General features: G+C 58.0%; 1 protein-coding gene across 3 annotated transcripts; it reads left to right on the top strand.

The window, feature by feature from the left end:
- On the top strand, positions 1-27,460 carry RCC1L (RCC1 like). Of its 3 annotated transcripts, XM_089321973.1 has the most exons (12): positions 257-387; positions 6,565-6,756; positions 6,889-7,018; positions 10,816-10,944; positions 11,582-11,648; positions 12,948-12,999; positions 13,851-13,935; positions 14,719-14,900; positions 20,580-20,667; positions 21,419-21,592; positions 24,676-24,761; positions 26,771-27,460. In XM_089321973.1, exons 2-12 carry the CDS (start codon positions 6,586-6,588, stop codon positions 26,846-26,848), a joined length of 1,242 nt encoding a protein of 413 aa, XP_089178099.1. In that variant the 5' UTR covers positions 257-387; positions 6,565-6,585; the 3' UTR covers positions 26,849-27,460. The 3 variants fall into 3 exon arrangements, with proteins under 3 accessions (XP_051691424.2, XP_002722000.3, XP_089178099.1); XM_002721954.6 differs by lacking the exon at positions 6,565-6,756 and having other exon boundaries at positions 2-387; XM_051835464.3 differs by lacking the exons at positions 6,565-6,756; positions 10,816-10,944 and having other exon boundaries at positions 1-387.
- Positions 27,461-27,707: the final 247 nt, after the last annotated feature.

The raw sequence follows: 27,707 nt of genomic DNA, 5'->3' as shown, positions 1-27,707 counted from the left end.
GGTGAAAGGTTACACAAGATGGCGGCGCCCAGGAGCGGCTGAGGCGTGAAGCCGAGGATGGCGCTGGCGGCGCTGGCAGCCGGGGCTCGGCTGGGGCTCCGGCTGAGGGGACCCGGGCTCGGGCTCGGGCGCGGGCCCTGGAGGGCGGCCGGACGGTCGCGGAGTCGGCGCGAGGCGGCCGAGGCCGAGGCGGACGCGCCCGTGTTGCAGTACGCCGGCGAGCGTGCGGCGCGCGCCCACCGCATCTTCGTGTGGGGCTTCAGCTACTCGGGAGCGCTGGGCGTGCCCAGCTTCGTGCTGCCCAGCGCCGGGCCCGAGCCCCGCGCCGGCTCCCGGCCGCGCCGCAGGATCCAGCCCGTGCCCTACCGTCTGGAGCTGGACCAAAAGGTGCGAGCCGCGGCCGCCCCCTCCTTCCTTTCCGTCCGCGGTCGGCCCTGGGGGAGGCCGGCGGCGCCGAGTGGGCAGCGTCCCGGGCCGGACGACCGTCGAGCTGGCCCTCGGGGCGGCTGGGTGCTGTGTGGGGCTGGCGTCGGCGCTCAGCACCCCGTAAGACGGAAGGAAAGGGACGCTCAGAGTCGAAGGCCAGGACTCGCACTCGGGGCCAGCCCGAGTGCGGCAGAGGAAAACTCAGAAAGCTGGTTGGCGTGGATGGACAGCCCCAAAGGAAGTGCTGGCTCAGGCAGTGGCGGGAAAGAGAGAGGCGTGGGAGAGACCCGGGCATGCCGCCTGGTCACCCCGGGTCGCTGTGGGGGATGCCCAGTTTGGACAGGTGGCTGCCAAGGATGGCAGCCCCGGGGAGCAGGCATGGGTGTCCAGGGTCTGTTCTGGTCTGGGGTAATCGCGGGAGTCTTGATGGGGAATGAGGAGGAAGCAGACTTGTCCAGTGTGTCTTCTGATGTCTCCGCCAAGGACTGCAAGTGGTCTTTTGATTGAAAAGAGTGCTGTGCCGGCGTCCCATCTGGATGTAGGTTCGAGTCCTGGCTGCTCCTCTTCCGATCCAGCTCTCTGCTATGGCCTGGGAAAGCAGTAGAAGACAGCCCAAGTCCTTGGGCCCCTGCACCCCTGTGGGAGACTCGGGAGAAGCTCCTGGCTCTTGGGCAGTGAACCAGAGGATGGAAGATCTCTCTGTAACTCTGCCTTTCAAATAAATAAAATAAATCTTGAAAAAGAAAAGGGGATATCAGAGAAGCAGGATTTAAGTTCTGGATGTTATGTTTTTGCCTCTTTTTTCAAAGAGTTATTTAGTTACTGGAAAAGCAGAGTGACAGCGGCAGACAGCTTCCACTTGCTGTTCACTCCCCAAAATGGCTGCAATGGCCAGGGCTGGGCCAGGCTGAAGCTGGGAGCCAGGAATTGCATCCGGGTCTCCCACGTGGGCCATTTGCTGCTGCTTTCCCAAGTGCATTGACAGGAAGCTGGATCAGAGAGAAAGAGAGAGAGAGAGGTCGAGAGGTCTTCCATCTGCTGGTTCACTCCCCAGTTGGCTGCAATGGCCTGAACTGCACTGATCCTAAGCCAGGAGCCAGGAACCTCTTCTGGGTCTCCCATACGGCTGCAGGGGCCCAAGGACTTGGGCCATCTTCCACTGCTTTCCCAGGCCACAGGAGAGAGCTGGTCGGAAGAGGAGCAGCTGGGACTAGAACCACTGCCCGTATGGGATGCCAGCGCTTCAGGCCAGGGTGTTAACCCACTGAGCTACAGTGCCGGTCCCCAAGTTCTCGGTCTTGTTCCATTGATCTGTCATCTGTCCTTATGCCGCAGTGGCTCTGTCTTGTTACAGGCTTTGTAATAGGTTCTGACGTTGGGAACTGTAAGTCCTCCAACTTGGGCTGTGTTCTGCTTGCCCCTTCTTTCCTTCTTTCCTGTTTCCCTTCCGTCTCTCCTGGCGCTCCAGTATTGGATGTGGGTGTTCCTAGCTGTGGCCTGACCCACTGTGCCTCAGTGTCTGACCTGTCCTTTTTTTTTTTTTTTTTTAAGATTTATTTATTTTACTTGAAAGTCAGAGTTACACAGAGAGAGGAGAGGCAAAAGAGAGAGAGAGGTCTTCCATCCGCTGGTTCACTCCCCAATTGGCTGCAACAGCCGGAGCTGCGCCAATCCAAAGCCAGGAACCAGGAGCTTTGTCTGGGTCTCCCACGTAGGTGCAGGGGCCCAAGGATTTGGGCCATCTTCTACTGCTTTCCCAGGCCATAGCAGAGAGCTGGACAGGAAGTAGAGCAGCCGGGTCTCAAACCAGCACCCATATGGGATGCCGGCACTTCAGGCCAGGGTGTTAACCCACTGCGCCACGGCACCGGCCCCGTGACCTGTTCTTTAAAAAAAAAAAAAAAATTGTTTTCACTGGGAACAGCATTTGGCGCGGTGATGAAGATGCTGCCTGGGTCACGTGCATCCCACATTGGAGGGCCTGGGTTTGAGACCCTGCTCCGCTTCCAGCTCAGCTACCTGCTAGTGCGCACCCTGGGGAAAAGCGGGTGATGGCCCAGGTATCGGTTCCCTGCCACTCATCTGAATTTCCATGCTTCTGGCTTCATCCTGGCCCAGCCCAGGCTGTTGCAGCCATTTGGGAAGTGAACCAGCAGATGGAACATCTGTCTGTCTGTTTCTGCTTTTAAAATAAAAATAAACCTAAAATAAATAAACAGAGACAGAGTTCTTCAGTCTGCCTTAGCTTTGCTTTCTACAGGGTGCTCTGGTATCCCCAGTCCATTTTTAAAAAAAAAGATTTATTTATTTATTATTTTTTTTGACAGGCAGAGTGGACAGTGAGAGAGACAGAGAGAAAGGTCTTCCTTTGCCGTTGGTTCACCCTCCAATGGCTGCCGTGGCTGGCGCGCTGCAGCCAGCGCACCGCGCTGATCTGATGGCAGGAGCCAGGTACTTATCCTGGTCTCCCATGGGGTGCAGGGCCCAAGGATTTGGGCCATCCTCCACTGCACTCCCTGGCCACAGCAGAGAGCTGGCCTGGAAGAGGGGCAACCGGGACAGAATCCGGCGCCCTGACCGGGACTAGAACCTGGTGTGCCGGCGCCGCAAGGCGGAGGATTAGCCTGTTGAGCTGTGGCGCTGGCCTGATTTATTTATTTGAAGATCAGAGTTACACAGAGAGGCAGAGAGAGAAGTCTTCCATCTGCTGGTTCGCTCCCCAAATAGCCACAACGGCAGGAGCTGTGAGAATCCAAAGCCAGGAGTCAGGAGCTTCTTCTGGGTCTCCCACATGGGTGCAGGGGCCCAAGGACTGTGTCATCTTCTACTGTTTTCCCAGGCCATAGCAGAGAGCTGGATTGGAAGTGGAGTAGCCAGGACATGAACCGGCGTCCATGTGGGATGCCGGCACTGCAGGCAGAGGCTTAGCCTGCTACACCACAGCGCCAGCCTCTCCCCTGTCCATTTGTCCGTGGATGCGTGGAGAGCCCCATGGATCACTGGCTTCTGAGATCTTCCTGTGAAGTGTCGCGTTGGGCTGTGTCGCCTCCCAACCTCATCGGGACGGCTTTTCGTGTCTGTCTGCTGCTGGACACAAGTTCTCTCTGTCCATTCCAGCAGCCACGCTGACGGCTCTCACAGCCAGCTCCTTCCTTGTGAGATGTCTGTGCAAAGATGGTGGCGACGCCTGCATCCCCTGTCCCGTGCTGGGGCTCAAGTCCTGGCTCCTCTCCCAATTGCAACTTCCTGCTCATGGCTGCCCCGGGTGGGGGCAGGTGATGGTTCAAGCGCTTGGCTTTTTGCCACCCACATGGGAGACTCACGTGGAGTTCTCCGCTCCTGGCTGCAGCCTGGCCCAGGTCAGCCTTACAGACATGTGAGGAATGAACCAGCGCACAGGAGCTCCCGTCTCTGCCTTCCTGAGTAAATAGAGAGAGAGCTGGGGTCTTTGCTGACGAGCTGGGCTGCGAGACAGGTGCTTGCTCTTCTTATCTCTCAGTTTATTTGCCTTGGACTGATTTTTTTTTTTCAGAGCCCTGAAGGGGTTGTTTGGATTTTGCCCATTTTCCCAGTTTTCTTCTCGCCTTTGTTGGGGGAGAGGTGTGCTTTCCTCATCAGTCACGCTGTCACGGTTGGAAGTGCTCCCGGCACGTGACCCTATGGTGGTTCAGGCAGCCTGCACGGCTTTTTCACGGATGGGCAGGTTTAGTGGTACAGTGTGTGCTCACCAAATATTTGTTGAATGTTCAATAAGTGGGCATCACCCAGCAGTGGGAGTGAGCATAGGGTGTGATTTTCAGGCCATCTCCGCCCTCCCCGCAGCTCATTCTGTGGAGCCGGAGCCTGACGGAGAGGTGTGGGTGCTCTCGGAGGCTGGAGAACTACGGTGTTTTTTTTTTTTTTTTTTTTTTTTTTTTTTTTTTTTTTTAAAGATTTATTTGATTGAAAAGCAGAGCAACAGAGAAAGAGAGACAGAGGTCTCCTGTTTGCTGGCTCATGCCCTACATGGCCACAACAGCTAGATCTGGACCAGGCCCTAGCCAGGAGCCAGGAGCTCCATCTGGGTCTCCTACGTGGGTGCAGGGGTCCAAGCACTTGGGCCATCTTCCCCTGCTTTCCCAGGGGCATCAGCAGGGAGCTGCATTGGAAACAGAACAGCCGGGACTCGAACTGGTGCTCTGATGTGGGATGTTGGCACTGCAGGTGGCAGCTTAACCCGCTGTACCCAACACTGTTCCAAAGGTGGTTTTGTTTTGTTTTAAGATTTAGTTCGTTTGTTTGAAAGGCAGAGTCACAGAGCGAGAAGGAGAGAGACAGAGAGAGAGAGGTCTTCCATCTGCTGGTTCATACCCAGATGGCTGCAACAGCTGGGGCTGAGCCAGGCCAAAGCCAGGAGGCAGGAGCTTCTTCTGGGTCTCCCACGTGGGTGCAGGGGCCCAAGCACTTGGACAATCTTCCACTGTTTTCCCAGGCCATCAGCAGGGAGCTGGAGGTGAAGTGGAGTAGCCAGGACATGAACCGGCGCCCATGTGGGATGCCGGCACAGCAGGTGGAGGCTTCACCTACCACACCACAGCGCCGGCCCCAGCTGAGGCGTTTTGACTGATGCTTCCTCATGGAGAAGCATTGGTCCATTTTTTGTTAGTGTAACAAGATACCCGAGATGGGCTAAAATAATGTCACGTGACTCTCAGTTACAGAGGCTCGGGGGACATGGCAGTGGCATTGGTTGACCGTGGTGAGGGCGTCCCCGTGGTGGGCAGGTGCGTGAGGGGTGTCGCATGGCCAGACAGGAAGTCAGAGGGAGCTCACTGTAGCTGTAGGGTGGTCCCTCCTCTGCATGGGACTGGCTTGGGCAGTGTAGCACCAGGGTGAAGGGTGTGCCTACTCGAATCCCACTGCCTGGGCGGCTTATCAGGCAAGGGATGTAACTCCAGAGCCTCAGGTGGCTCCTCTGCCAGGTACTGTCACACCACCAGCAGTAATGTGTGCATTTTCCATCCTTTTCAAAGAAGGTTATGAAAAAAAAGAAAAAAGAAGGTTATTTATTTGGAAGAGTGACAGAGATTTTTTGATCTGCTGGTTCATTTCCCTAAATGTCCCCAGCAGCTGGGGCTGGGCCAGGAACTCCAGGTCTCTAAGACAGGTGGCAAGGACCCAAGTCCTTGGGCCATCATAACACTGACTCCCAGGCGCAAGAAGCTAGATTTGAAGTGGGGTAGCTGGGACTCGATGCCAGGCACTGATAGGGCATGCTGGCCTCCCAGGTGGTGGCTTAACCCGCTGCACCACAGTGCCGGCCCCCATGGATAGTATTGTAAGGGTTTTCATTGTATAAAGTCATTTAGTGTTTCCGGACTGGCGCCGCGGCTCACTAGGCTAATCCTCCGCCTAGCGGCGCCGGCACACCGGGTTCTAGTCCCGGTCGGGGCGCCGGATTCTGTCCCGGTTGCCCCTCTTCCAGGCCAGCTCTCTGCTGTGGCCAGGGAGTGCAGTGGAGGATGGCCCAAGTGCTTGGGCCCTGCACCCCATGGGAGACCAGGAAAAGCACCTGGCTCCTGGCTCCTGCCATCGGATCAGCGCGGTGCACCGGCCGCAGTGCGCCGGCCGCGGCGGCCATTGGAGGGTGAACCAACGGCAAAGGAAGACCTTTCTCTCTGTCTCTCTCTCTCACTGTCCACTCTGCCTGTCAAAAAAATAAATAAATAAAGTCGTTTAGTGTTTCCGATGACCCAGTGAGAGAGACACCGTCACCGACAGCATCTGCATTTCCCAGGGGGAAACAGAGAGGTGAGGTCGTCTGTGTGGGTCACACTGCTGTGAGGGAGCGGGAGCGGCCAGGGTTGGCCTCGGGCAGCCGTCCACGGCCCGGTGAGGGGGCAGGAGTGCAGGCTGAATGTCCCTTATCCGAGAGGCTTGGGACCAGAGGTGTTGCCTGTTTCAGAGTTTTTCGAATTTGGGAATATTTGCACAGACTTTACGAGTTGAGCATCCCTAATCCAGAAATCTAAAGTGTTCCAAAAGCCAAAATGCTTTGGCCATCACATTGGCACTCTTCGAATTCCCAATTTCGGAGCATTTTGGATTAGGATTGCTCAACCTGTACCTGGTTCGTAAGGTGAGTTTTTTTTTTTTTAGACTAAATGAGTTGAGGCCAGCATGGCTGCTCTGCTTCCTGTCCGGTTCCCAGCTGATGGACCCAGGAAGGCAGATGAACCAAGTGCTCGTGTCCCTGCCACCCATGTGGGAGCCCAGGATGGAGCTCCTGGATCCTGCGTTCAGCCTGGCCCAGCCCTGGCTGTTGCAGCCTTTTGGGGAGTGAACCAGCAGGTGGAAGATCTCTGTCTCTCCCTGTCTGTCTCTGCCACTCTGCCTTTCAAAATAATAAACCGATCTTTTAGATCCAGACACGCAGTAAATGCTCGCAGGCCCATTAATGCGTTTCGGGAACCTCCCTTTCAGATTTCGTCTGCTGCCTGCGGCTACGGATTCACCTTGCTGTCCTCCACAACCAAGGACGTCACCAAAGTCTGGGGGATGGGACTCAACAAGGACTCTCAGCTGGGATTTCAGAGGAGCCGCAGAGATCAAAGTGAGCTTTGGCCCTGGCCGCGCGCGCGGAGGCAGTGGGGGGTGTTGTTTAGAGCCATCTGGGGCCAGTTGTTGTTTTCAGTCTATTTTTTTCAGTCTCTTTTGCTTGAGGCAAAAGGACTGGCATATGCAGACAAGTGAAAGCATTCCTTTAATTATTCTTATTTATTTATTTATTTATTTATTTGGAAGGCGGAGTGGCAGAGAGAGGGAGAGACAGGGAGAGATCCGTCATGTACCGCCTCACTCCCCAAATGGCCACAGCAGTCAGGGCCGGGCCGGGCCGGGCCAGGCGGAAGCCAGGAGCCAGAACTCCATCCTGGTCTCCCTTGTCAGTGGCAGGGGCCCAAGGTCCTTGGGCCATCTCCCGCTGCTTTCCCAGGCTCTTTAGCAGGGAGCTGGATCGCAAGCGGAGCATCCAGGGCTTGAACCGGCGCTCTGATGTGGAAGGCCATTGTCACAAGCAGCGGCTTCAGCCCACAGCACCACGAGGCCAGCCCCTAGGTGTTCATTTTTTTGGCCCAAAAAGAGCTGTGCTTTCTTTTCTAGCTCAGTGGCGGCCTGTAATACTGTACAGCCTAGAGTAAGGTCTGTGGGAGAAAAGATCCCCTTGCAGTGAAGGGAGGGTTGTTCTGGATATTTGCAACTTGGATTATAAACATATTAGGCAGAAGTTAAAATGACACTTGTTTGCAAGTAGACGTTGGCCAAACGATATAATAATAATAACCATAGGGGACAAGGTTATTGGGAGTATATATTCAACATATCTTTCTTGTTTTTTTCCCTGTGTTCCTGTTCATATGCAAATCTATTTTTAATATAATTTTCGTCATAGAACATGTTTTTGTTTTCTGCTTTTTTCACTTAATTTTATATCAGAAGTGTCTTTGATAAGTCAGTATTAAAGTGTTTATTAGCTGTAAGATGCTACATTACATTTGTTAAATATGAAAATACCTCAGAAGGTTTGTGGAAAATGGAATTTAAAGTGTATTTTGATGCAAAAAATGTTTGAAATCCACACACAAAGGAGTCTTCAACAAGTTAATGAAAAATGCATGCTATGACAAAACTGCATGGATTTCAACGTTTTTTTTTTTGCTCTAAAATAGGCTAGTTTCATTTTTTCACAAGCTTTAACAGTATTTTAAAACTTCATTAGTTTATTTCAAAGGCAGAAAGAGAGAGAAAGGGGATCTTCCATCTGCTGGTTCACTCCCCAGACGCCTTCAACCCAGGCTGGAGCCAGAGATGCCTGGAACTCAGTCCAGGTCTTCCATGTGGGTGGCAGGGACCGAAGTCCCCGGCCTGCCAGGTGCACATAGCAGGAAGCCAGATTGGAAGCAGAACAGGTGGGACTTGAATGAACCCGGCCACTGAGATAGGGGACGCAGGCATCCCAAGCAGCCGCTCAGCCACTGTGCCAACTCCTGCCCTTCCCGTGAACCCCGGGAAGCGCCCTCTGGTACCTCCTGTTAGCGGCACTTTTAGACACACACGGAAGAGCACAGAACTGTGTAGCGCATCCCAGGCTGTCCGCAGCTGCAGGAGTTGCCTTTGCCTCCTTGTGCTTGTCTTGTTTTATTGTATTCATTATCTATTTATTTATTTTGAAATGCAGAGTTACAGAGAGAGAGAGAGAGAGATCTTCCACCTGCTGGTTCACCCACCAAATGGTCGCAATGGCTGGGGCTGAGCCAGGCGGAAGCCAGGAGCAGGAGCATCTACCTGGTCTCCCACGTGGGTGCAGGGGCCCAGGCTCTTGGGCCATTCTCTGCTGCTTTTGCAGGAATATTAGCAGGGAGCTGGAGCAGAAGTGGAGCAACTGGGACTTGAATGGCTGGCACCCATGTGGGATGCTGGTGCCGTAGGCGGCAGCTTAACCCACTGTGCCACAATGTACCCTCGTTTTATTCATTTCTTCTCTCTACCTCTCAAGAAATGTGAAGCAAATTTCAGCATTAATTTTCTCAGAAATAATTCACTGCATATCTGAAAAAAGACTTTTTTAGAAAAGAGTAACCATGCTATCGTCATCACACCTAAAATTAATGATTTAATCCCTCAGTATCATCAGATAGGCAGTGTTCAGATTGCTAATTGTCTTAGAAGTGTCATGAGGTTTTTTAAATTTTGAAAAATTGACTTAAATCAAGATACACATAAGATCCAGATGTGATTGGGTGCTGAGATTTTTGCAAGTTTTTAAGCCTGTTTTAATCTTTGTTGTTGTTGTTGTTGTTGAAACGTACTTGTTGAAGTCTTCATTTCCCTATCCTGTAGAATTTCCTGCTCTGGGGTTTGCAGACTTCATCATCCCTGTGGTGTCATTTCCCATGCGCCCCTCCCTCTGTGTGCCTGTCAGTTGTTAGTTGGATCTAGAGCCAGAAGCCCTTTATTTTTATAAAGATTGATTTATTTATTTGAAAGTCAGAATTACACACAGAGAGAAGGATAGGCAGAAAGAGAGAGAAACAGGTCTTCCATCTGCTGGTTCACTCCCAATTGCCTGCAACGGCCGGAGCTGTGCCGATCTGAAGCCAGGAGCCAGGAGCTTCTTCAGGTCTCCCATGAGCATGCAGAGGCCCAAGGACTTGGGACATCTTCTTCTGTTTCCCAGGCCATAGCAGAGAGCTGGATTGGAAGTGGAGCAGCCGGGACACGAACCGGTGCCCATATGGGATGCTGGCTCTGCAGGTGGCGGCTTTACCCACTACGCCACAGTGCCACAGAACCCCTTTAAATGTTAGGTTAGCTGGTTACTGCCTCCCAGGCCCTTGGGGGTCAGTGCTAAAGCAGTTGGTCATGGAAGCCACTCTTCAGGAGTTTAAAGAACGGTTGTAGTGGCCAGCCTTGTGGCATAGCAGGTGGCTTGCAATGCTGGCAGCCTATGTCAGAGTGCCAGTTGAGGTCCCAGCTGTTCCACTTTCTTTATTTTTTATTTTTATCAGACAGCTAGAGTTATAGACAGTGAGAGAGAGAGAGACAGAGACAGAGAGACAGAGACAGAGAGAAAGGTCTTCCGTTGGTTCACTCCCCAGTGGCCGCTGCGGCCGGCACTGTGCTGATCTGAAGCCAGGAGCCAGGTGCCTCTTCCTGGTCTCCCATGTGGGTGAAGGGGCCCAAGCACTTGGGCCATCCTCCACTGCCCTCCCGGGCCACAGCAGAGAGCTGGACTGGAAGAGGAGCAACTGGGATTAGAACCCGGTGCCCATATGGGATGCTGGTGCCGCAGGCTGAAGATTAACCAAGTGAGCCACGGCGCCGGCCCCGGGAGCCACTCTTTAGGAGTTTAAAGAACGGTTGTAGTGGCCAGCCTTGTGGCATAGCAGGTGGCTTGCAATGCTGGCAGCCTGTATCAGAGCTGTTCCACTTGCCGTCCAACTTCTTGCTAATGCACCTGCTGGAAGACAGCAGATGATGGCCCATGCCAGTCACCTGGATGCCTGGATCGAGTTCTGGGCTCCTGACTGGCCTGGCCCAGCCCTGGCTGTTACAGGTATTTGGGGGAGGGAACCACTGGATGGATGGAAGCTCTCTCTCCATCTGTCTCTCTGCCTTTCAAAGAAAATGCAGATAAACGAAATAAACAATTTAAACATTTAAATGGTATTAATCGACATGTAAAGAGATACCTAAGACTAAGGCCATGTGGTTAGTGGGCTTTGAGTGAGTCATTTTGACCTGACTCCCCCAAGGGACACGTGCTGGGGGGCTGGGCAGTTTGGCCCCTAACGTTAGAAACGCTGAGGTTCTCCATGTGTGTTGTTACTGACCCTGGTGGGGGTTGTCCAGCCAGGGGCTACGAGTACGTTCTGGAGCCCTCGCCCGTCCCACTGCCCCTGGACAGACCTCAGGAGACCCGGGTGCTGCAGGTGTCGTGTGGCAGAGCTCACTCGCTGGTGCTGACGGACAGGGAAGGAGGTGGGTGCCCCCTGGGAGCTAGGCGGAGGGAGGGGCCGCGTCCTTGCTGTTGGGTCCTGGGGCTCATTTAGCTGAGCCACGTCCGATGAATGAACTTGCACGTCCCCTGGGCACACCCCTTGGCTTGCTCAGAAGAGCTGGGTCGGTGGGAGCGTGCCAGCCCCCACGTCCTGCAGCTCCATGGTTCTCGGCAAATCGCGGGTGTTCCTCTGCACGACAGGCGGCGTTGTCTGGCGGTACCAGAAGAAGCCGGTTGGCCAAGTCCTGTTCCTGTAGCAGGGGCTGTCAGAGGCCAGGGCCCTGGCATCTTTTCCAGGGAAAGGCCAGAGTGCCTGGGGACGTGCCCGTGCTAGGAGAGGAAGTGCGTAGGGGCTGTCACAAGAGTGGATTTGGCATCAAGGGCAGCTCCGCGGCAGTGTGGGCAGCGGCGGGGCGGAGCCAGGGCCTGGAGAGGAGGCAGGCGTGGCCCGACACCCTCGTGCGTGTGTCCACAGACGCCGGGGGCCAGCTAGGGTGAGCAGTCAGACTGGGCTGCTTTTGAAGGCTCCCCGCACCCCGGGTCCCCGCGCCGACATCCTCCCTGAGAACCCATGAGCGTACAGAACTGACTGAGTGGCTGCTGGTGTTTATCCTTCAGTCTTCAGCTTGGGAAACAACTCCTACGGGCAGTGCGGAAGAAAGGTGGTGGAAGACGAAGTTTACAGGTGAGCTTCCAGACCACTGCCCTGCTCAGGTGGTGCGAGGCACTGGCCGCTCCTCCAGCGACTGCTGTGGTGAGCGCCCGAGAGCTGTGGCAGGCCTGGTACTGGGGGGTGGGTGAGCCTGGCTTGGGAGGGGGCGCTTCTCAGAACGAATTTTTATGAGTTTTTTTTTTTTTTTTAAGACCTACTTATTTCTTTGAAAGGTACAGAGAGAGAGAGAGAGAGAGACAGAGACAGACAGAAATATGTTCCATCTGTTGGTTCACTCTGCAAATAGCTGCAGTGACCAGGAGTGGGCCAAGCTGAAGCCAGGAGCCTGGAACTCCACTGGTCTCCCACGTGGGTGGCAGGGACCCAAGTACTTGGGGCAACATCCACTGCTCTCCCAGGCGTATGGTAGCTGGACAGGAAGCAGAGCAGCCAGGACTGGCACCGGCACTCTGATAGGAGACGCAGGGCCCAAGGACTTGGCTCCTCTTCTGCTGCTTTCCTAGGCATACCAGCAGGGAGCTGGATCAGAAGTGGAGCAGCCACGTCTTGAACCGGCACCCATGTGGGATGCTGGCATCGCAGGCAGCAGCTTTACCCGCTATTCCACAGCTCCAGGGCCACTTTATTTTTTATTTATTTATTTATTTATTTATTTTGACAGGCAGAGTGGATAGTGAGAGAGAGAGAGACAGAGAGAAAGGTCTTCCTTTGCCATTGGTTCACCCTCCAATGGCCGCCGCGGCCGGCACGCTGCGGCCGGTGCACCGCGCTGATCCGATGGCAGGAGCCAGGTACTTATCCTGGTCTCCCATGGGGTGCAGGGCCCAAGCACCTGGGCCATCCTCCACTGCACTTCCTGGCCACAGCAGAGAGCTCGCCTGGAAGAGGGGCAACTGGAACAGAATCCAGCGCCCCGACCGGGACTAGAACCCGGTGTGCCGGCGCCGCAAGGCGGAGGATTAGCCTAGTGAGCCGCGGCGCCGGCTTCCAGGGCCACTTTAAACATGTTTCTGTCCTGTCAACCCTTTCTCTGTAGTTCCCTGCATCAATCTCTGTCTCAACTCCGGCTGCATATTAAAGTCACCCAGGGTTTTTCCTTGTTTTCATGGCCAGGCCTAACTCTGCCTCGTATCTGACCTTGAGAGTGGCTCTAACATTTACCGTGTGTGTGTGTGTGTGTGTGTGTATGTGTGTGTGTGTAGGGGGGAGGGCTGCTGACCACCAGCTGGCGGACACAGGGCGGGGTCCAATACCGCACAGCGCTTACCACAGCCATGTACTTGCTTTTCCCCACCTCGCTCCCGATGGCAGTGAAAGTCACAAAGTGCATCGGCTGCAGGACTTCGATGGGCAGGTGGTCCAGGTGAGAGCCGTGGTTGGAGAGCCGCTCGGCCTACCCTCGGGTGCTTCTGCAGGGTTGGAAGTTGCGTGGGATGGTGGCGAATTTGTCAGGGAGATTTTATGAAATATCTTTAGTTGCACAGAATTTTTTTAAAGATGTATTTATTATCTGGAAGTGGAGCAGCCAGGGCACTCTGATATGGGGTGCAGACATCACAAGTAATGGCTTAACCAGCCATGCCACAGCACCGGCCCTGCGTGTAGGGCCTCTTTCACAGCTTCCGGGTCACCTTGTTTTGAGTTCAAGTTCCCGGCCCTCCACTTACTGCCTGAGTGACTTGGGGCAGGTCTCCAAGCTTCTTTCAGGTTGCCTTTCTGCCTGGGTGGTCGCAGGTACTGACTTAGCACAGTCCCTGGCATAGTTCATGTACAATAAGTGGCACTTTCCCTTAGAAGCTTGGAACTCCCCGGAGTTGCTGAGCCTGGAGGTGAGAGTGTAGGGTGACAGGTAAGGCCCAGGAACCGATGCAGTGTCCCAGGGAAGGGTGGATGAGGAGGAGAGGGCCGGAGACAGACCTCGGAGACCGCAGTGCAGGCCCCGGAGAAGCGGGGGTGGGCAGGAGCCCAGTGCCGTGCGGTGCAGGCAGTGGCGCCTCAGGGTCGGAGCGAGTGCGGTGGCTGGGGCTGCCCCTAGGGCCGGGGCCCTTGTAGAGTGGGAGGTGAAAGCTGGGAGTGGTGGGTTCAGAAGGAAGACGACGTGGGGGCGGGGTGGGTGGCCCACGTGGACCCCGCCCTCCTGGCGCTGGGGGGTGGGGGTGGCGTAGCGGTGCTGGGTCTTGGTTCCCGTCAGCCTCTCCTGTGTTTGTCTGCCAGGTCGCCTGTGGCCAGGATCATAGTCTGTTTGTGACAGATCGAGGAGAAGTGTATTCCTGTGGATGGGGCGCCGACGGGCAAACAGGTAGTGTCTCTGGCAGCCGGCCGGGATGGTGTGGGGGCTCGGCCTGTGTCATAAACCCTGGGGTTGGGGGCACTGCTGTTCCATTCCCCGCATGCGCGGCTCCCCCAGAAATGACCCCAGAGAGCACCGCGGGGAGCGCTGGCCACCAGGTGAGGGGCTCCAGAGCCCCCGGGCTGGAGGTGTGACTCCGCCTCCTAATGGCTTCTTTCCACCAGTGTTTAGTCAGTTTCAGTCGTGAGCGGATCTCTTGCTGAATTAAATTTGTGGAAGCCCCAGGGACCCAGGGTGGCCGTCTCTCCTCCGGAGAGGACTAGGATTTGCTTATGGTGTTGCTGAGGGAACGCTACCAACGTGACGCTGCTGCGGCCCCCTCTGGGGAGTCCCGCTCTAGAGCCCGGGTCCACGGCCTGTTGCACTGTGGCTGCTGCGTGGGGATCACCCCCAGGGCCCTGCAGACTTTAGCACATGTCCTTGGGTGGGAGCTGTTGTCCTCTGTTCCCTGTTCATGGGGGCCGGCTTCAAGTCACGGCTTTTAGGGCTGGGAGAGACGTTCCACCTGCCAGAGGTCCTCCCTGGCCTGTGACCTGAGCGGCTCCAGGGGTTTAGGAAACGCGTATTCTACAGTCCCGTTCCGGAGGGTGGAGTCAGGTGGGCAGGCAGAGGAGCGGAGTAGGATTTTGCAGCTGCTGCCCGTTACGAGCTCAGCACGGTGCCTGGCCCCCAGGAAGGCTTTGCGAGAGTGGTTCCAAGATCCGAGCAGTGAGAAGTGTCTTCCTGCACTAGGTCTCGGCCACTATAACATCACCAGCACCCCCACCAAGCTGGGAGGAGACCTCGCCGGAGTGCACGTCGTCCAAGTCGCCACCTACGGCGACTGCTGCCTGGCCGTGTCCGCCGACGGGGGTGTCTTTGGCTGGGGGAACTCCGAGTACCGGCAGCTGGCCTCTGTCACTGACTCCACACAGGTAGGGGTCACCCCCGCTCGGGCCGGGCGGCCTTGGATACAGAGCAGTAGATACATTCGGAAGGGGCCGTTTGCCGGGTTGTGGTGTAGGGTGCTGGTTGGGCAGAAGCTTCGTTCGCTTGGAAAGCCCTTGTCATCCGCCCTCGGAGATGGCCCCGTGGAGGTTGGCTGTGTCTGGGCTGGCTGGCTTCTACGGAAGAGCCATGAGGCCGCTTGCTGAGTCTGCATGGTGCCGCCGTGCGTCCTGCGGTGCAGGGCAACAAGCGTGCCGAAAGCACCTGGTGGCGAGCCTGCTGCTCACGGAGGCCCTGCCTGTGGCGCCTCCCCACGTCTGCCGCCGCCTCACTGAGGGAGCCACTAGCAATACAGGATTTTTAGTCTTATTAAGGAACGTTGCAAATCGAAGCGTGACACAGATTGTTGTAGAAGTAATTTCTCTCTAACCATCACCCACACTCGGCAGTTACCAAACTAAGGGCCCATTTTTTGTTTGTTTGTTTTTTGACAGGCAGAGTTAGACAGTGAGAGAGAGACAGAGACAGAGAGAAAGGTCTTTCTTCCATTGGTTCACCCCCCAAATGGCCGCTGCGGCCGGAGCACTGTGCCGATCCGAAGCCAGGAGCCAGGCGCTTCCTCCTGGTCTCCCATGCGGGTGCAGGGCCTCCACTGCCCTCCTGGGCCACAGCAGAGAGCTGGACTGGAAGAGGAGCAACCAGGACAGAACTGGCACCCCAACCAGGACTAGAACCCAGTGTGCCGGCACTGCAGGTGGAGGATTAGCCTAGTGAGCTGCGGCGCCGGCCCAAGGGCCCATTTTTAAAAATTGAGATGGCAGGGTGGGCACTTGGTGCAGTGTCGCAGTTGTCACTTGGGGTGCATCCTCCATCACAGAGCCTGGGTTTGAGTCCTGGCCCCTCTGCTTCCAGTCCAGCTTCCTGCTCATGCGCACCCGGGGAGGCACAGGTCATGGCTCAAGTCCTTGGGTCCCTGCCGCCCCCAAGGGCAGCCCAGGTTGAGTTCCAGGTGTCTGACTTTGGCCTGGCCCAGCCCTGGCTGTTCTGGGCATCTGGGGAGTGAACAGCACAAGGAAGATCTCTGTATATCTCTCTGCCAGTCTGTCACATAAGATGAAAAGAAATGAAGTTTTTAAAATAAAAAAAAAATTTTTAAAAGATTTATTTTATTTATTTGAAAGAGTTACAGTGAGGCAGGCTGTTCTGAAGCAGGTCTGAGCCGTCCTGTTCCATCCCTGACTTGCAGGTGCGTCTCAAAGAGCAGGGCCTTGTAGGAAGCCGTTTACATTCTGTAATATTACCACATTTCCGATAACCCGCAGAAGGATTTTAAGTACATATCAGTCCAGACAGAAATCGATACAAAAAGAAACTAAGGATCAGCCAAAAAGATGGAACAAAACAAAGCTTTCCTTGTGATCTGGCACAGCGGCCGTCATGGTTGCAAATTTAGCTGTGAGCTCGCCAGCGGCCAGAGCAAAGAAGAGAGCAGGGGTACTTATTTATTTAAAACTTGTTTTTCACTGTAACGCTTTGATATTTGTTTGGAGAGGCAGCGAGGGAGAGAGAGAGACAGAGAAGTCCCTCCTGTGGCTCGTTCCCCAAACGCCCGCAATAGCAGGGGCTGGGCCCGAGCAAAGCTGGGAGCTGAGAACTCCATCCGGGTCTCCCATGTAGGTGACAGGGACCCAAGTCCTCCCAGGCTGAGTGTTCGCAGGAGGCTGGGCTCAGCCACAAAGCCAGGACCTGCACCCAGACGCTCCTCCCCTGCCCCGCGAGAGGGTGGTTATTTAGATGTTTCCTTGTCTGTCTAAGATAAACAGCGGAGGAGGTGCTGTGAAGAGGGCCGGCTCTTCCTGAAAGCAACACGTCCCCTGTGGCCTCTCCTGTGGGCGGCGGATCCAGTGTCACCTTGTTCTTGCTTGTTGCTGCCAATCAAACGACTCCAAAATGTCGTGGGGCAGAGTAACCCACGTTTACGCCACGGTTCCTGTGGGTCGGAAGTCTGGAGGGTGCGTTCGGGTCTGGGTGCCGAGTCTCCAAGGCCGCAGTCATGTTCAGGTTCAGCGGGGAAGGAGCTGCTTCCAGGCCTGCTCAGTGGTGTTGGCAGCGCGCAGGCCCTCGTGGACTGTTGGACTGAGGCACGGCTCTCGCTGGCAGCCGGCCACCCAATAGCTGTGGCCAGGCCCTCACCACGGGCCAGCTCTCAGCATGCCGTTGGCTTCCTCGGAGCGAGGCAGCGGGAAGGCGGGAGGGTGCCAGGAAGACAGATGCCTGTGGTTCATCATTTAGTCTTGGAAGTGAACCCCTTGCGGGTGCTGGGTTCTCTTTACTGGGAGCCAGTCCCTGGGCCTGGCTGGGTTTGGGGGCCATGCAGGGGTGTGAGTAGCCGGGGGCCGGGAGCCTCCGGGGCCCTCTTACAAGCAGCCTGCACAATCATGATTTTTGATTTTTTTTTTAAATTTTTAAAATTGACTCAATATCAAGTTTTGACTGTGGCCCGAACCTCACCCTATCGGTGGCGGCAGTGGGGAGGGGAGGGGGTTTACTGGGCCGCCCCAGTATCTGCCCAGGGCACTGTGCAGAGCGCAGCGGGAGAGACACCGTGGAAGTGCCACGCGGTGGGGTCTCGGAGCCAGCCGCGGCTGCCCAGCTTCCCCCGGGCCAGCGTCTTCTAGCTGGGCAGGCCCCCGACTGCCCCCAGTCCACTCAGGCGCTGCTGTCCTGCAGTTGTCACTGCCATGGAGCCGACGACCGAGCTGTCGGGAGATGGCCCGTGGTGGCTGGATGGAAATGCAGGGGGCGGGAAGGCCCTCAGTCCCCAACGTGGATCCCACGCACCTGCCCGTGTCTGCCCCTGCGCCAGCCCCAGGCGTGTTCCCTTCTGTAGCGCACAGAGGGCCTTGCTCTGGAAACTGATGCTTTTCCCTTTGCCCTGAGTTCCATCTCCTCACTGCTTCCCGGAAGCCTCACTCCCGGGAGCTGCTGTGTAGGCTAACGGTGAAGACGCCCACAGCCCGCATTGGACTACCTGGGGTTGATGCCTGGCTCTGACTCCTGACCCCAGGTTTCTGCCGTTGCAAAATGGGAGGCAGCACTGATGGCTCAAGTCGTTGGCTTCCTGGCGCACACATGGGAGACCTGCGTTGCATTCTCGGCTCCCAGCCAAGGCAGGTGTTTAGGGAGTGAACCACAGTGGGCACCTGTCTGTCAGCCCACCTCTCAGACACAGAAGGAGACCCCGCTCCCTCTGCTGGGCCTGCTCCCTGGGGGCTGGCTCCTTGCCACTGGCTCTGCACCTGACCGGCCTGCTTCCTCTCCCTGCCCTCGCTGTCTCTCTGCCTCGCCAGCCGGGCCAGGCTTTGCACGAGCCGTGTCTCCTGCCTGTGTTTGTTTCCTGGTCTCCATCCCGCTGGGCTTTGCCCCACACCAGCTTGCTGGTGGCTTTTCCTGGAGGAGCCAGTGCCTCTGCGCTGGGACAGGAGGACCGTCTGGGGCCCGCTGCCCTCTCTCTTTCTGGACCTCGCAGCCACCCCTGTGCTGACCACGGCGCCTGTCTTTGTGGGGAGCCGCTGCCTTTAACCCCCGCAGCTGCCCCTTTGTCACGGACCTTGGTCTCGACACCTCGTTTTCTTTACGTTTTTAATTGACGCATGGTAATTGTGCATATTTACTTGTACATGCTTATCAGGCACAGCGTGATGCTTGTTTTTTTCTTTTTAACATGTTTAAAGAGGTTTGTTTATTTATCTCAAAGGCACAGTGACAGAGATCTTGCATCCACTGGTTCACTCCAAATGCCTGCAACAGCCAGGGCTGGGCCAGGGAAGCCAGGAGCCTGGAACTCTGTGTGGATCTCCCACGTGGGTGCAGGGACCCAAGCACCTGGCCATCCTCTGCTGCCTTCCCAGGTGCATTAGCAGGGAGCTGGATCGGAGCTGGAACAACTGGGACCTGAACCTGCTCTCCAGTATGGGTCGCTGGTGTCGCCAGCGGCGGCCTCACCCACTGTCCCCAACTCCACCGGCTCCCCGTGGTATTTGGGAGCAGGTGTACAGCGTGTGATGGGCGTGTGTCCATCACCTCACAGAGTTCCTGTTTCTTTGTATTGGGAGCATTCACAGTCCTCTCTGCCAGCTGATCTGAAATGCACAGGGCGTTGTTAGCCACGGTTGTCCCACTGTGCTGTACAGCGTGAGAAGTAACTCCGGCTTCCCAGCCGCACCCCCGGCTCACAGCCCCTGCAGCCCCTGGGAGCCACTCTCTTGTCCTCTGCACGTCTGAGCTCGGTTCTCAGCCTGTGCGCGCAGGTGGGCTCCCGGTGCGCCTTGGGGCCTGCACTTGGCTCTCCTCCTCCCCGGGTCCCCCTTGGAGAGGTTTGCCACTGGGGCTTTGGTGACCGTCTCTGTAATCGCTCTCCAGCATCTGTCTCTGTGGTCCCAGACAGCCCTAGATGCCCTTGACATTTCTGTCTGGTGGATTCTGAGCACTGCATGTTCAGTGCGTGCCCCAGGGTCCCCACGTCCACCTGTGCTGCTCCAGCGGTCCCGCCTCTGCTCTGCCTGGGCCCCTTCCTGCCCTCCCATCTGCTTAGCAGGGCCAGATCCTTACTGCGGACCGTGACATTGGGGTGATCGGGCCTCCTGTGTCCCCACTGTCTCCTTGAACCACCACCTCCTCACCCCCGCCTCGGCCGCCCTGACGTCTCTCAGCGCCTCCGTGGGCTGTGCCCTCCCCTCCTCCCCTGCTGCATGGGCGCCTGCTTCTCTTTCAAGGCGCAGGGCGGCCTGGAGCCTCCTACCCTGCACACCCGCTCAGGCTCTCTGTCTCCCAGGCCGTCTTCTGGTGTGGTTTTTTAAAATTTTATTTATTTATTTGAGAGATAGAGTTACAGAGAGAGAGGGAGAGACAGAGAGAGGTCTTCCATCTGCTGGTTCACACCCTGAATGGCCACAACAGCCAGAGCTGCACCAGACCGAAGCCAGGAGCCAGAAGTTTCCTTCGGGCCTCCCACGCGGGTGCAGGGGCCCAAGGACTCTGGCCATCTTCCGCTGCTTTCCCGGGCACATGAGCAGGGAGCTGGATCGGCCAGCCCCAAGACCAGAGCTCTTTGTGGTGGGAACCAGATCCCGTTTGCACCCCACTGTGTCCCCAGGGGTTGCCACGCTTGGCCTGTGCGGGATGTTCAGGCAGTCTCTGTGCTGCGAACAAATGAACTGCAGCACGACCCGCCCCCCGGCCCCCACGGGTGTGATTTCTGACCCGCCCCCCGGCCCCCACGGGTGTGATCTCTGACCCGCCCCCCGGCCCCCACGGGTGTGATCTCTGACCCGTCCCCCGGCCCCCACGGGTGTGATCTGACCCGCCCCCCGGCCCCCACGGGTGTGATCTCTGACCCGCCCCCCGGCCCCCACGGGTGTGATTTCTGACCCGCCCCCCGGCCCCCACGGGTGTGATTTCTGACCCGCCCCCCGGCCCCCACGGGTGTGATTTCTGACCGGCCCCCCGGCCCCCACGGGTGTGATTTCTGACCCGCCCCCCGGCCCTCCGGCCCCCACGGGTGTGATTTCTGACCCGCCCCCCGGCCCCCACGGGTGTGATTTCTGACCCGCCCCCCGGCCCCCACGGGTGTGATTTCTAACGGTGCCTGCCCTCTCTCTGTTCAGGTCAATGTCCCCCGGCGCCTGCCCTTCTCGGGAGTGGGGAAGGTGGAACAGGCCGCGTGTGGCGGCACGGGCTGTGCTGTGGTGAACGGTGAGGCCCTCATCCCAGCGGCTCGTGGGGAAGCGGCAGGAGGATCGGAGAGGGGAGGGATTGATGTCCGCTGGGCTTCCAGGCTCTGGACTTCGGCCTGGGAAGGGGCCTGGCCCGGGAAGAGCTGGTTGGACGGGCGAGGGTCAGATTCCTGCCACGGTGATGATAGCCCAGAACCCACAGGGCCCGGGTCACCGCAGAGCAGATCCCCGGAGTGGGGCGTGAACCACATCCTTCCCTCCCGTCGCCGCTGGGGCCAGACACCCTGGCTCTGCCGTCTCCAGCCAGCAAGTAAAAGGCAGCTGGGAGCAGAGCCCGCGAGCTTAGACAACACGGCCCCCGCCCCTGGCATGAGGCGTCTCGCACCACTGATGAGGAGTAAACTTTCAGAACCAAAAAACTGGCCCGAAGTGTTTGTGAACTTGGCGTGTTCTGATCAGTGTGAACCCTGGAGCTGCCAGCAGGGGGAGCTGTCTTCAGGTCCTCTGTTGACGTGGGCTTCTAGGGGGCCTCTATGGACCGTGTCCCCACCCTCCAGGTGTTGCGAGATCAGGCAGCTGGCTGGGCCTACTCCCCAGGCAAGCACCTAAGCAGGGGGTGGAGAATTATTTTAAGTCTCTGCCTATTTTTGCCCAGAGAGGAGAAAGCAAGGGCCACGCGCACGTCCTGCACGCAGGGGCGCAGTTTGGATTCTGGGGAGGGGCCCCGCCTGGTGTGTGACTTCCTGACCGTTGCTTGTGCCGTGACACAGGAGAAGGACGTGTGTTTGTCTGGGGCTATGGAATTCTTGGGAAAGGACCCAACCTGGTGGAAACCGCTCTTCCAGAAATGATCCCTCCCACCCTCTTCGGCCTGACGGAGTTCAGCCCTGAAGTCCGGATCTCCCAGGTCCGCTGTGGACTCAGCCACTTTGCTGCTCTCACCAGTAAGTACCCCAGCCTGGCCGGACCGTGGCCCGCCCCGCGGAGTGGGTCGTTCGGGAGGGTGGCCAGTCCCGGGCCTGCTGCGAGGGAGGCTGTACACCACGCGTCTCTCTCTCATCCTGGAATTTTGTCCTCCGTTCCTTTGGTTTGCGGTTCGGCGGACGTGAAAGTGAATTTTCTCGAGAGGGCACGGGCTGGTGGGAGGGGAAGGGGGCGGACAGCAGGGAACTGGAGGAAGCCCGCGGGCGTGCGGAGCTCAGCCCCATTCCTCGGCCCAGCCAAGACCCTGCTCTGACCCGGGAACGTGGGCTGGCCGGGGTGGGTTTATCAGCCCACGCTGTGGTTTGTGGGGGTGAATCTGCGGCTCCTCCAGAGTGCTGGGGGAGGCGAGACCAGAGAGGAGCCGACTTGGAGGCCTTGTCTGGGGCTCGCCGAATTCCAGAGCCGTGAAATCCGCGGTTCCTGCAGTGATGCCCCGCGCGCACGCTCTCGGGGTCGGCCACAGTTCCCGCCGGCTCAGGCTGGCCCGACAGTGGAACTGACCCGTTCACTTCACTTTGTGATCCTCAAGTAAACCAGTGGAGACGTCTTTTCAGCCCATGGTGAGGACCCCGTTTCTTCCTGGACAGTTGGGGTCGCCCGCGTTCGTGCTGCCCGGGCTTGTTCTCACATGGAGACTACCAGATGACCGCCTCCCGACCAGGGACCCGCTCACCCTTCTTTTTAAAGATTTATTTATTTATTTATTATTTTTTATTTATTTATTTTTTTTTTTGACAGGCAGAGTGGTCAGTGAGAGAGAGAGACAGAGAGAAAGGTCTTCCTTTGTTGTTGGTTCACCCTCCAATGGCCGCCGCGGCCGGCGCACTGCAGCCGGCACACCGCGCTGATCCAATGGCAGGAGCCAGGAGCCAGGTGCTTTTCCTGGTCTCCCATGGGGTGCAGGGCCCAAGCACTTGGGCCATCCTCTACTGCACTCCCTGGCCACAGCAGAGAGCTGGCCTGGAAGAGGGGCAACCGGGACAGAATCCGGCGCCCCAACCGGGACTAGAACCCGGTGTGCCGGCGCCGCTAGGCGGAGGATTAGCCTAGTGAGCCACGGCGCCGGCCAAGATTTATTTATTTATTTGAAATGCAGAATTAGAGAGATGGGGAGAGACAGAGAGAGAGGTCTTCGAGTCACTGGTTCACACCCCAAAGGACCACAATGGTCGGAACTGGGTCGATCTGAAGCCAGGAGATTCTTCCTGGTCTCCCACGTGGGTGCAGGGACCCAAGGACTTGGGCCATCTTCTACTGCTTTCCCAGGCCGTAGCAGAGAGCTGGATCGGAAGTGGAGCAGCCGGGACTCGAACCAGCACCTATATGGGATGCTGGCACCACAGGCAGAAGCTTACCCTACCGCGCCACAGCGCTGGTCGCCCCGTCCACCCTTCAGCTCTTGGCCGAGTTGCAGATTTCAGGGCCCTGAGTGCGCGCTGGCTGCGGCATGGACTGCGGAGTTTTCTCTGTCTCCCTGCAGAGGAGCGCTGGGGGCAGCCATGATGGCCACTGCCCAGCCAGGCTCGCTGTTGTCATTTGCAGATGAGTCTGGGTCTTGTGGCCTTTTTGGTTTATTATTTATTTTCATTTTATTTGAAAGGTAAAGAATGAGAGAGACACAGAGAGAGAGAGTTTTTTCATCTACTGATTCACTCCCCAAATGCTCGTAACAGCCTGGGCTGGACCAGACCAAAGACAGGAGCCTGGAGCTCAATCCAGGTCTCCCATGTGGGTGACGGAGACCCGGGTGCTGAGCCGTCGCCTCTGCCTCTCAGGGTGCGCATTAGCAGGAAGCTGGATTGGGAGTGGAGCAGCCAGGACTCCAAGCAGGCAGTGCCAGGCAGCCTCATGCCCACCCCACTGTGCACTGTCACAGCGATTTTGATTTAACCAATGAGAGTCCTATGCACTAATTCTGAGCACAACAAATACCTGCTTTTCCAGAATGTTCTAAAAGGCTGAACCATGCGCAGTCAGAATTTGAAAGTGCACGTGGAGAGTCTGACGCGAGTGGAGTCTGCTCTCTGCCTCACACCTCGCAGTCCCTGCCTCGATGCCCGCCAAGCCCCAACACCCACCCCTTCAGTGCAAGGGACCGTCCCTCGGGGTAGGAGCCCCAGCTGTGGGTGTCCCCTGCGTGTGTGCCTGGCACGTGCAGACGGACGCCTGCGGACAGAGCTGGTCCATGTGGCTGGGGGCTGCTGTCCTTTCTGACCGATGTGAGCTGGGTCAGACCAGAGGGGCTGTGACCCTCGTGACAGACAGGGCTCCCCATGAAGGCAGCCCAGTTGATCCCCCTACTTGCCACACCCCAGACAGTGGGTGCTGAGCGGGAGAATCTGCCAAGGGGTACCTGAGCTGCAGCAGGCGGGAGTCTGACCTGGAGCCCCCCGGACCCCTCCCTGGAGCCAGGCATCTCAGAGCCCCAGCCTGGTCTCCCGGGCGAGCCTCTTGGGCTGCCCCGCCCTTTCTCTTCGGGGCACATTTTACAGTTTGTGCACACGGCTTACTGGTTCCATCATTTAGTCTTCTCTAGCTCTGGGACTAGGTCAAGTGCCGTGGGGTCACGGACCATGTGTGTCCAGTTGTTGTCCTGTCTCTAGAGGGCTCCCAGCACAGACGTGGGCTTGGCACAAACAGGCCCCGGGAACCCCGCCAACGTGACTGCAGGGCCTGCGGCAAGGAAACCCAAACCGCCGAAGACGGATCGTCCCACTCGGCACTGGCAGGGCAGAGCCAGGGTTTGGGGAGGGCAGAGTGTGGCTGCCACTGTGGGTGGGGGCACCCCTGGGCGAGCCAAGTGCCCCCCATGGTCCTGGCTCTGTGTGCCCAGCGGGGCTGGGCAGCACACGTCCTGGGCTTGCACTGTATGAGGACAGTGTCGAAGTCTCGCCTTCCCCGTCCCGGGAGCGCATCTGTGCCTGGCAGGTTGGACGGCGGGCTCCGTGCGTGCCTGGACCTGGAAGGCTGTACTCACGGCCGTACCCCGGACACCCGCTCTCCCCCTCGCCGCCGCCAAGCCACTGCCCTCTTTTCTTTGCAGACAAGGGGGAACTGTTTGTGTGGGGCAAGAACGTCCGAGGGTGCCTGGGCATCGGCCGCCTGGAGGACCAGTATTTCCCGTGGAGGGTAAGGCGGGGCCGGGCGGGCCGCGGGAGAGAAGACAGGCTCGCTGCCTGTCGCCCGGAGGAGATGAGGGGCAGCCCGGCCGTGGCGCAGATGCGGCCCTGCCTTCCACCTGGTGGGCGTTTACCAGGGAAGCGCGCCTTGGTGGAGGCAGGTGATCCTGAGCCGACTGTGCTGCCGTTCAGGCTGCTGAGAGCGGGAACCCAGGGCGGCCTGCTCCGGGACTCAGTGCAGAGCCTGCTCGCCGCTGGCTGGGGGTGGAGGAGCTGCAGCCTCGGGATCGCATCCTGGCCAGGAAGCCCGGGCCGGGTGGGTTACTCTGCCGGCGCACGCGGGAGCGAGCACGGGGCGCCCGGGGCTGCAGATTAGCGAGGAGAGGGCACCTGTGTGGGAAAGGGCACCAGGCACTCCTAATGGCCTGGGCGGGTTGCTAAGAGCCCATCCACGCCTGGTTACCTGGAGGCGGCACGTTTTCCTGTCTGCCCCCGGCCTTGGGCGGCTTTGCGCTGTTTGCTGAGCCACTGCCGAGGGCGGTTGCCTGGGGCCACGGGAGGACAGCGTGCTCGGTTCTGGCAGCCCTGATGGTCTGTGCTGTCTGGCTAAGGCGTTGCCCCCCCCCCCCCCCCCCCCCGCCCAGGGGTGCTTAGCACCTGCCACGGGCTACAGGGCCCCTCCCCACTGTCCAAGTGCCGGATTCCGGTCTGGGCAGTAGAGCAGGCGTCGGCGTCCTGGCCGGGGTCTGAGGGTGAGCCACGTGTGGGCTTCCCTGGGGTCCTCACGGGACCTGCACCTGCACCTCTCCAAGGACAAGGAAAAGCCGATCAAAAAAGAGTCTCCGGGGAGGGTACTGGGTGCCCATGCCCTCAGCAGGTGCCTCGGGGCCAGTCCGGCGCCACTGTTCACTGTAGCCTCCTGCTGATGTGCACCCTGGGAGGCGGCCCGGGTGGAGCTCCCGGCTCCTGACTTCAGCCTGGCCCAGCCCCAGCTACTGTGGCCACTGAGGAGACCTCTCTCCCTCTCTGTGACTCTGCCTTTCAAATAAATCACCTTTTTTTTTTTTTTTTTAAGATTTATTTATTTATTTGAAAGGCAGAGTTACACAGAGAGAAGGAGAGGTAAAGAGAGACAGAGAGACAGAGGTCTTCCATTTGCTGGTTCGCTCCCCAAATGGCTGCAACAACCGGAGCTGAACTGATCCAGAGCCAGAAGCTTCTTCTGGGTCTCCCACGCAGGTGCAGGGGCCCAAGGACTTGGTTCATCTTCCACTGCTTTCCCAGCCCACAGCAGAGAGCTGGATCGGAAGTAGAGCAGCCGGGACTTGAACTGGCCCCCATAAACAAATCTTTAAAAAAAAAAAAAAAGATGAAGAAGATGGCCATTATCCACGGCTTTCCTAGGCACATAGCAGGGAGCTGGATCCAAAGCGGAGCAGCCAGGACTCAGACTGGAACCCATATGGGATGCCGGCGTCACAGGCGGTGACTTAACCCGCTGCACCACAGTGCCGCGAAGCTGCCCTGAGGGTTGGGTCTCCCTCGGGGACATGCTGTCATCATCAGCTTTGCGGCCAGGCCCTGCTGTCCTCCCCGAGGCCGGTCGTGACCTTGGACACAGCCTCCAGGGTCAGCCTGGGGTCACCAGGGAAAGTGACTGAAGCCACTGCGGGCCCAGGTCCCAAACCACGCCCACAAGGCGGGAAGCAGAAAGGCTTCTTGAGCCACTCCAGGGAGCCATGGCGGCGACCCTGGGAAAGGCCAGGCTCCCGTGTTGCAGGCAGGGAGCCGAGTCTGTGCCGGGCCATGTTCCAGACACGCCCACTGCTCCGAGCCCTGCTCCGCAGCACGGGCTGCGTTGGTTGCAGCGAGCTGGCGTGATCCCTTACCAGCTAGGCAAGGTGCGAGCGTCCCCACATCCGGGGGTCGCCTGCAAAGAGGCAGAGCGGGCAGGGCCGACGCGCAGCCTGCCTGTGTCCCAGCCGTTCCCCCTCACACGCATGGGGCCTTGTGTTTCAGGTGACGATGCCTGGGGAGCCCGTGGCCGTGGCCTGCGGTGTGGATCACACGGTGACTCTGGCCAAGTCGTTCGTCTGAGTCTCCTGCCTGGTCCTGAGCTCCGGGTCAGCAGCCGCGGGTCTTCCATGCCAGCCACGGAGGATCGGGGCAGCCGTGCCCCAGCAAGGGTGAGGAGACTCCGCACGGCTCTGCTCTCTGGGGGACCTGGGACGGCTTCCGGCGTCACGTGCAGCCCGAGACAGTGGTCTTAGGGAGGCCAGAGGTGACCTGACAGGTGGTGCTCGGGGCCTTCCGCTCCCTGCGGCTGCCTCGGGCCAGGCTGGCTCGGGGCTGCGGCTTTCCTCCTACTCAGCCGCCCCTGCTCGGCGGCCACACCGCAGGCTTGCTGCTGGGACACTGGCTTGGACGGGGGTTCCGTGTGGGGCCGGTAGTGCGCGCCAGCCCCGAGCGGCCGCTCCCACCGTCTGACTTGGCAGCGTGGAGAAGCCCCCACAGGGAACGAGTGGGCCCAGTGTCGTGGGCGGAGCCCTGGGCACACCTGCAGAGGCTGGCTGGAGCGCCGGCCTGGGAGGCAGAAGACCCAGAAATCGCAGTGTCTGATGTAGGCCCAGCTCGTCTCTTTCCTTTGCAAACAGCCTTTAAACATGTCTTTTGGAATAAAGTATTTTCTGCCTTTCTTGTTTTTAAGAACCGAAGGTCTTTTTTTTTCCCCCTTGATAATTTGGAGATTAACCTTTAAAAATAAGGCTTTTGATAAAGACGCAAAAAAGCCAGCGAAAACCACTCTAGCAGACGGCGTTTCTCTGGTCGGACCCTGCTCCCTGGGTGCAGTGGGGAGACAGCCGGCACCCGCACCCCGGCCAGCACCGCACGCCTCTCGGTCACTCAGCAAACACCGGGGCCACGTGGGCTGTGGGGAAAGCTGGAGAGGCGGGCT

This window comes from Oryctolagus cuniculus, chromosome 19 (assembly GCF_051225735.1).
Source record: "Oryctolagus cuniculus isolate XC-2025 breed Fujian yellow rabbit chromosome 19, ASM5122573v1, whole genome shotgun sequence".
Taxonomy (NCBI): domain Eukaryota; kingdom Metazoa; phylum Chordata; class Mammalia; order Lagomorpha; family Leporidae; genus Oryctolagus; species Oryctolagus cuniculus.
This window is presented reverse-complemented; position numbering and strand designations above follow the sequence as displayed.

Excerpts from the sequence above, each read along its gene's own strand:
- RCC1L (XM_002721954.6), top strand. The coding sequence starts at position 58 with ATGGCGCTGGCGGCGCTGGCAGCCGGGGCTCGGCTGGGGCTCCGGCTG. Across the intron at positions 10,945-11,581 it reads GCTGACGGACAGGGAAGGAG|TCTTCAGCTTGGGAAACAAC; the intron begins GTGGGTGCCCCC and ends TTTATCCTTCAG. Across the intron at positions 13,936-14,718 it reads GGGCGCCGACGGGCAAACAG|GTCTCGGCCACTATAACATC; the intron begins GTAGTGTCTCTG and ends TTCCTGCACTAG.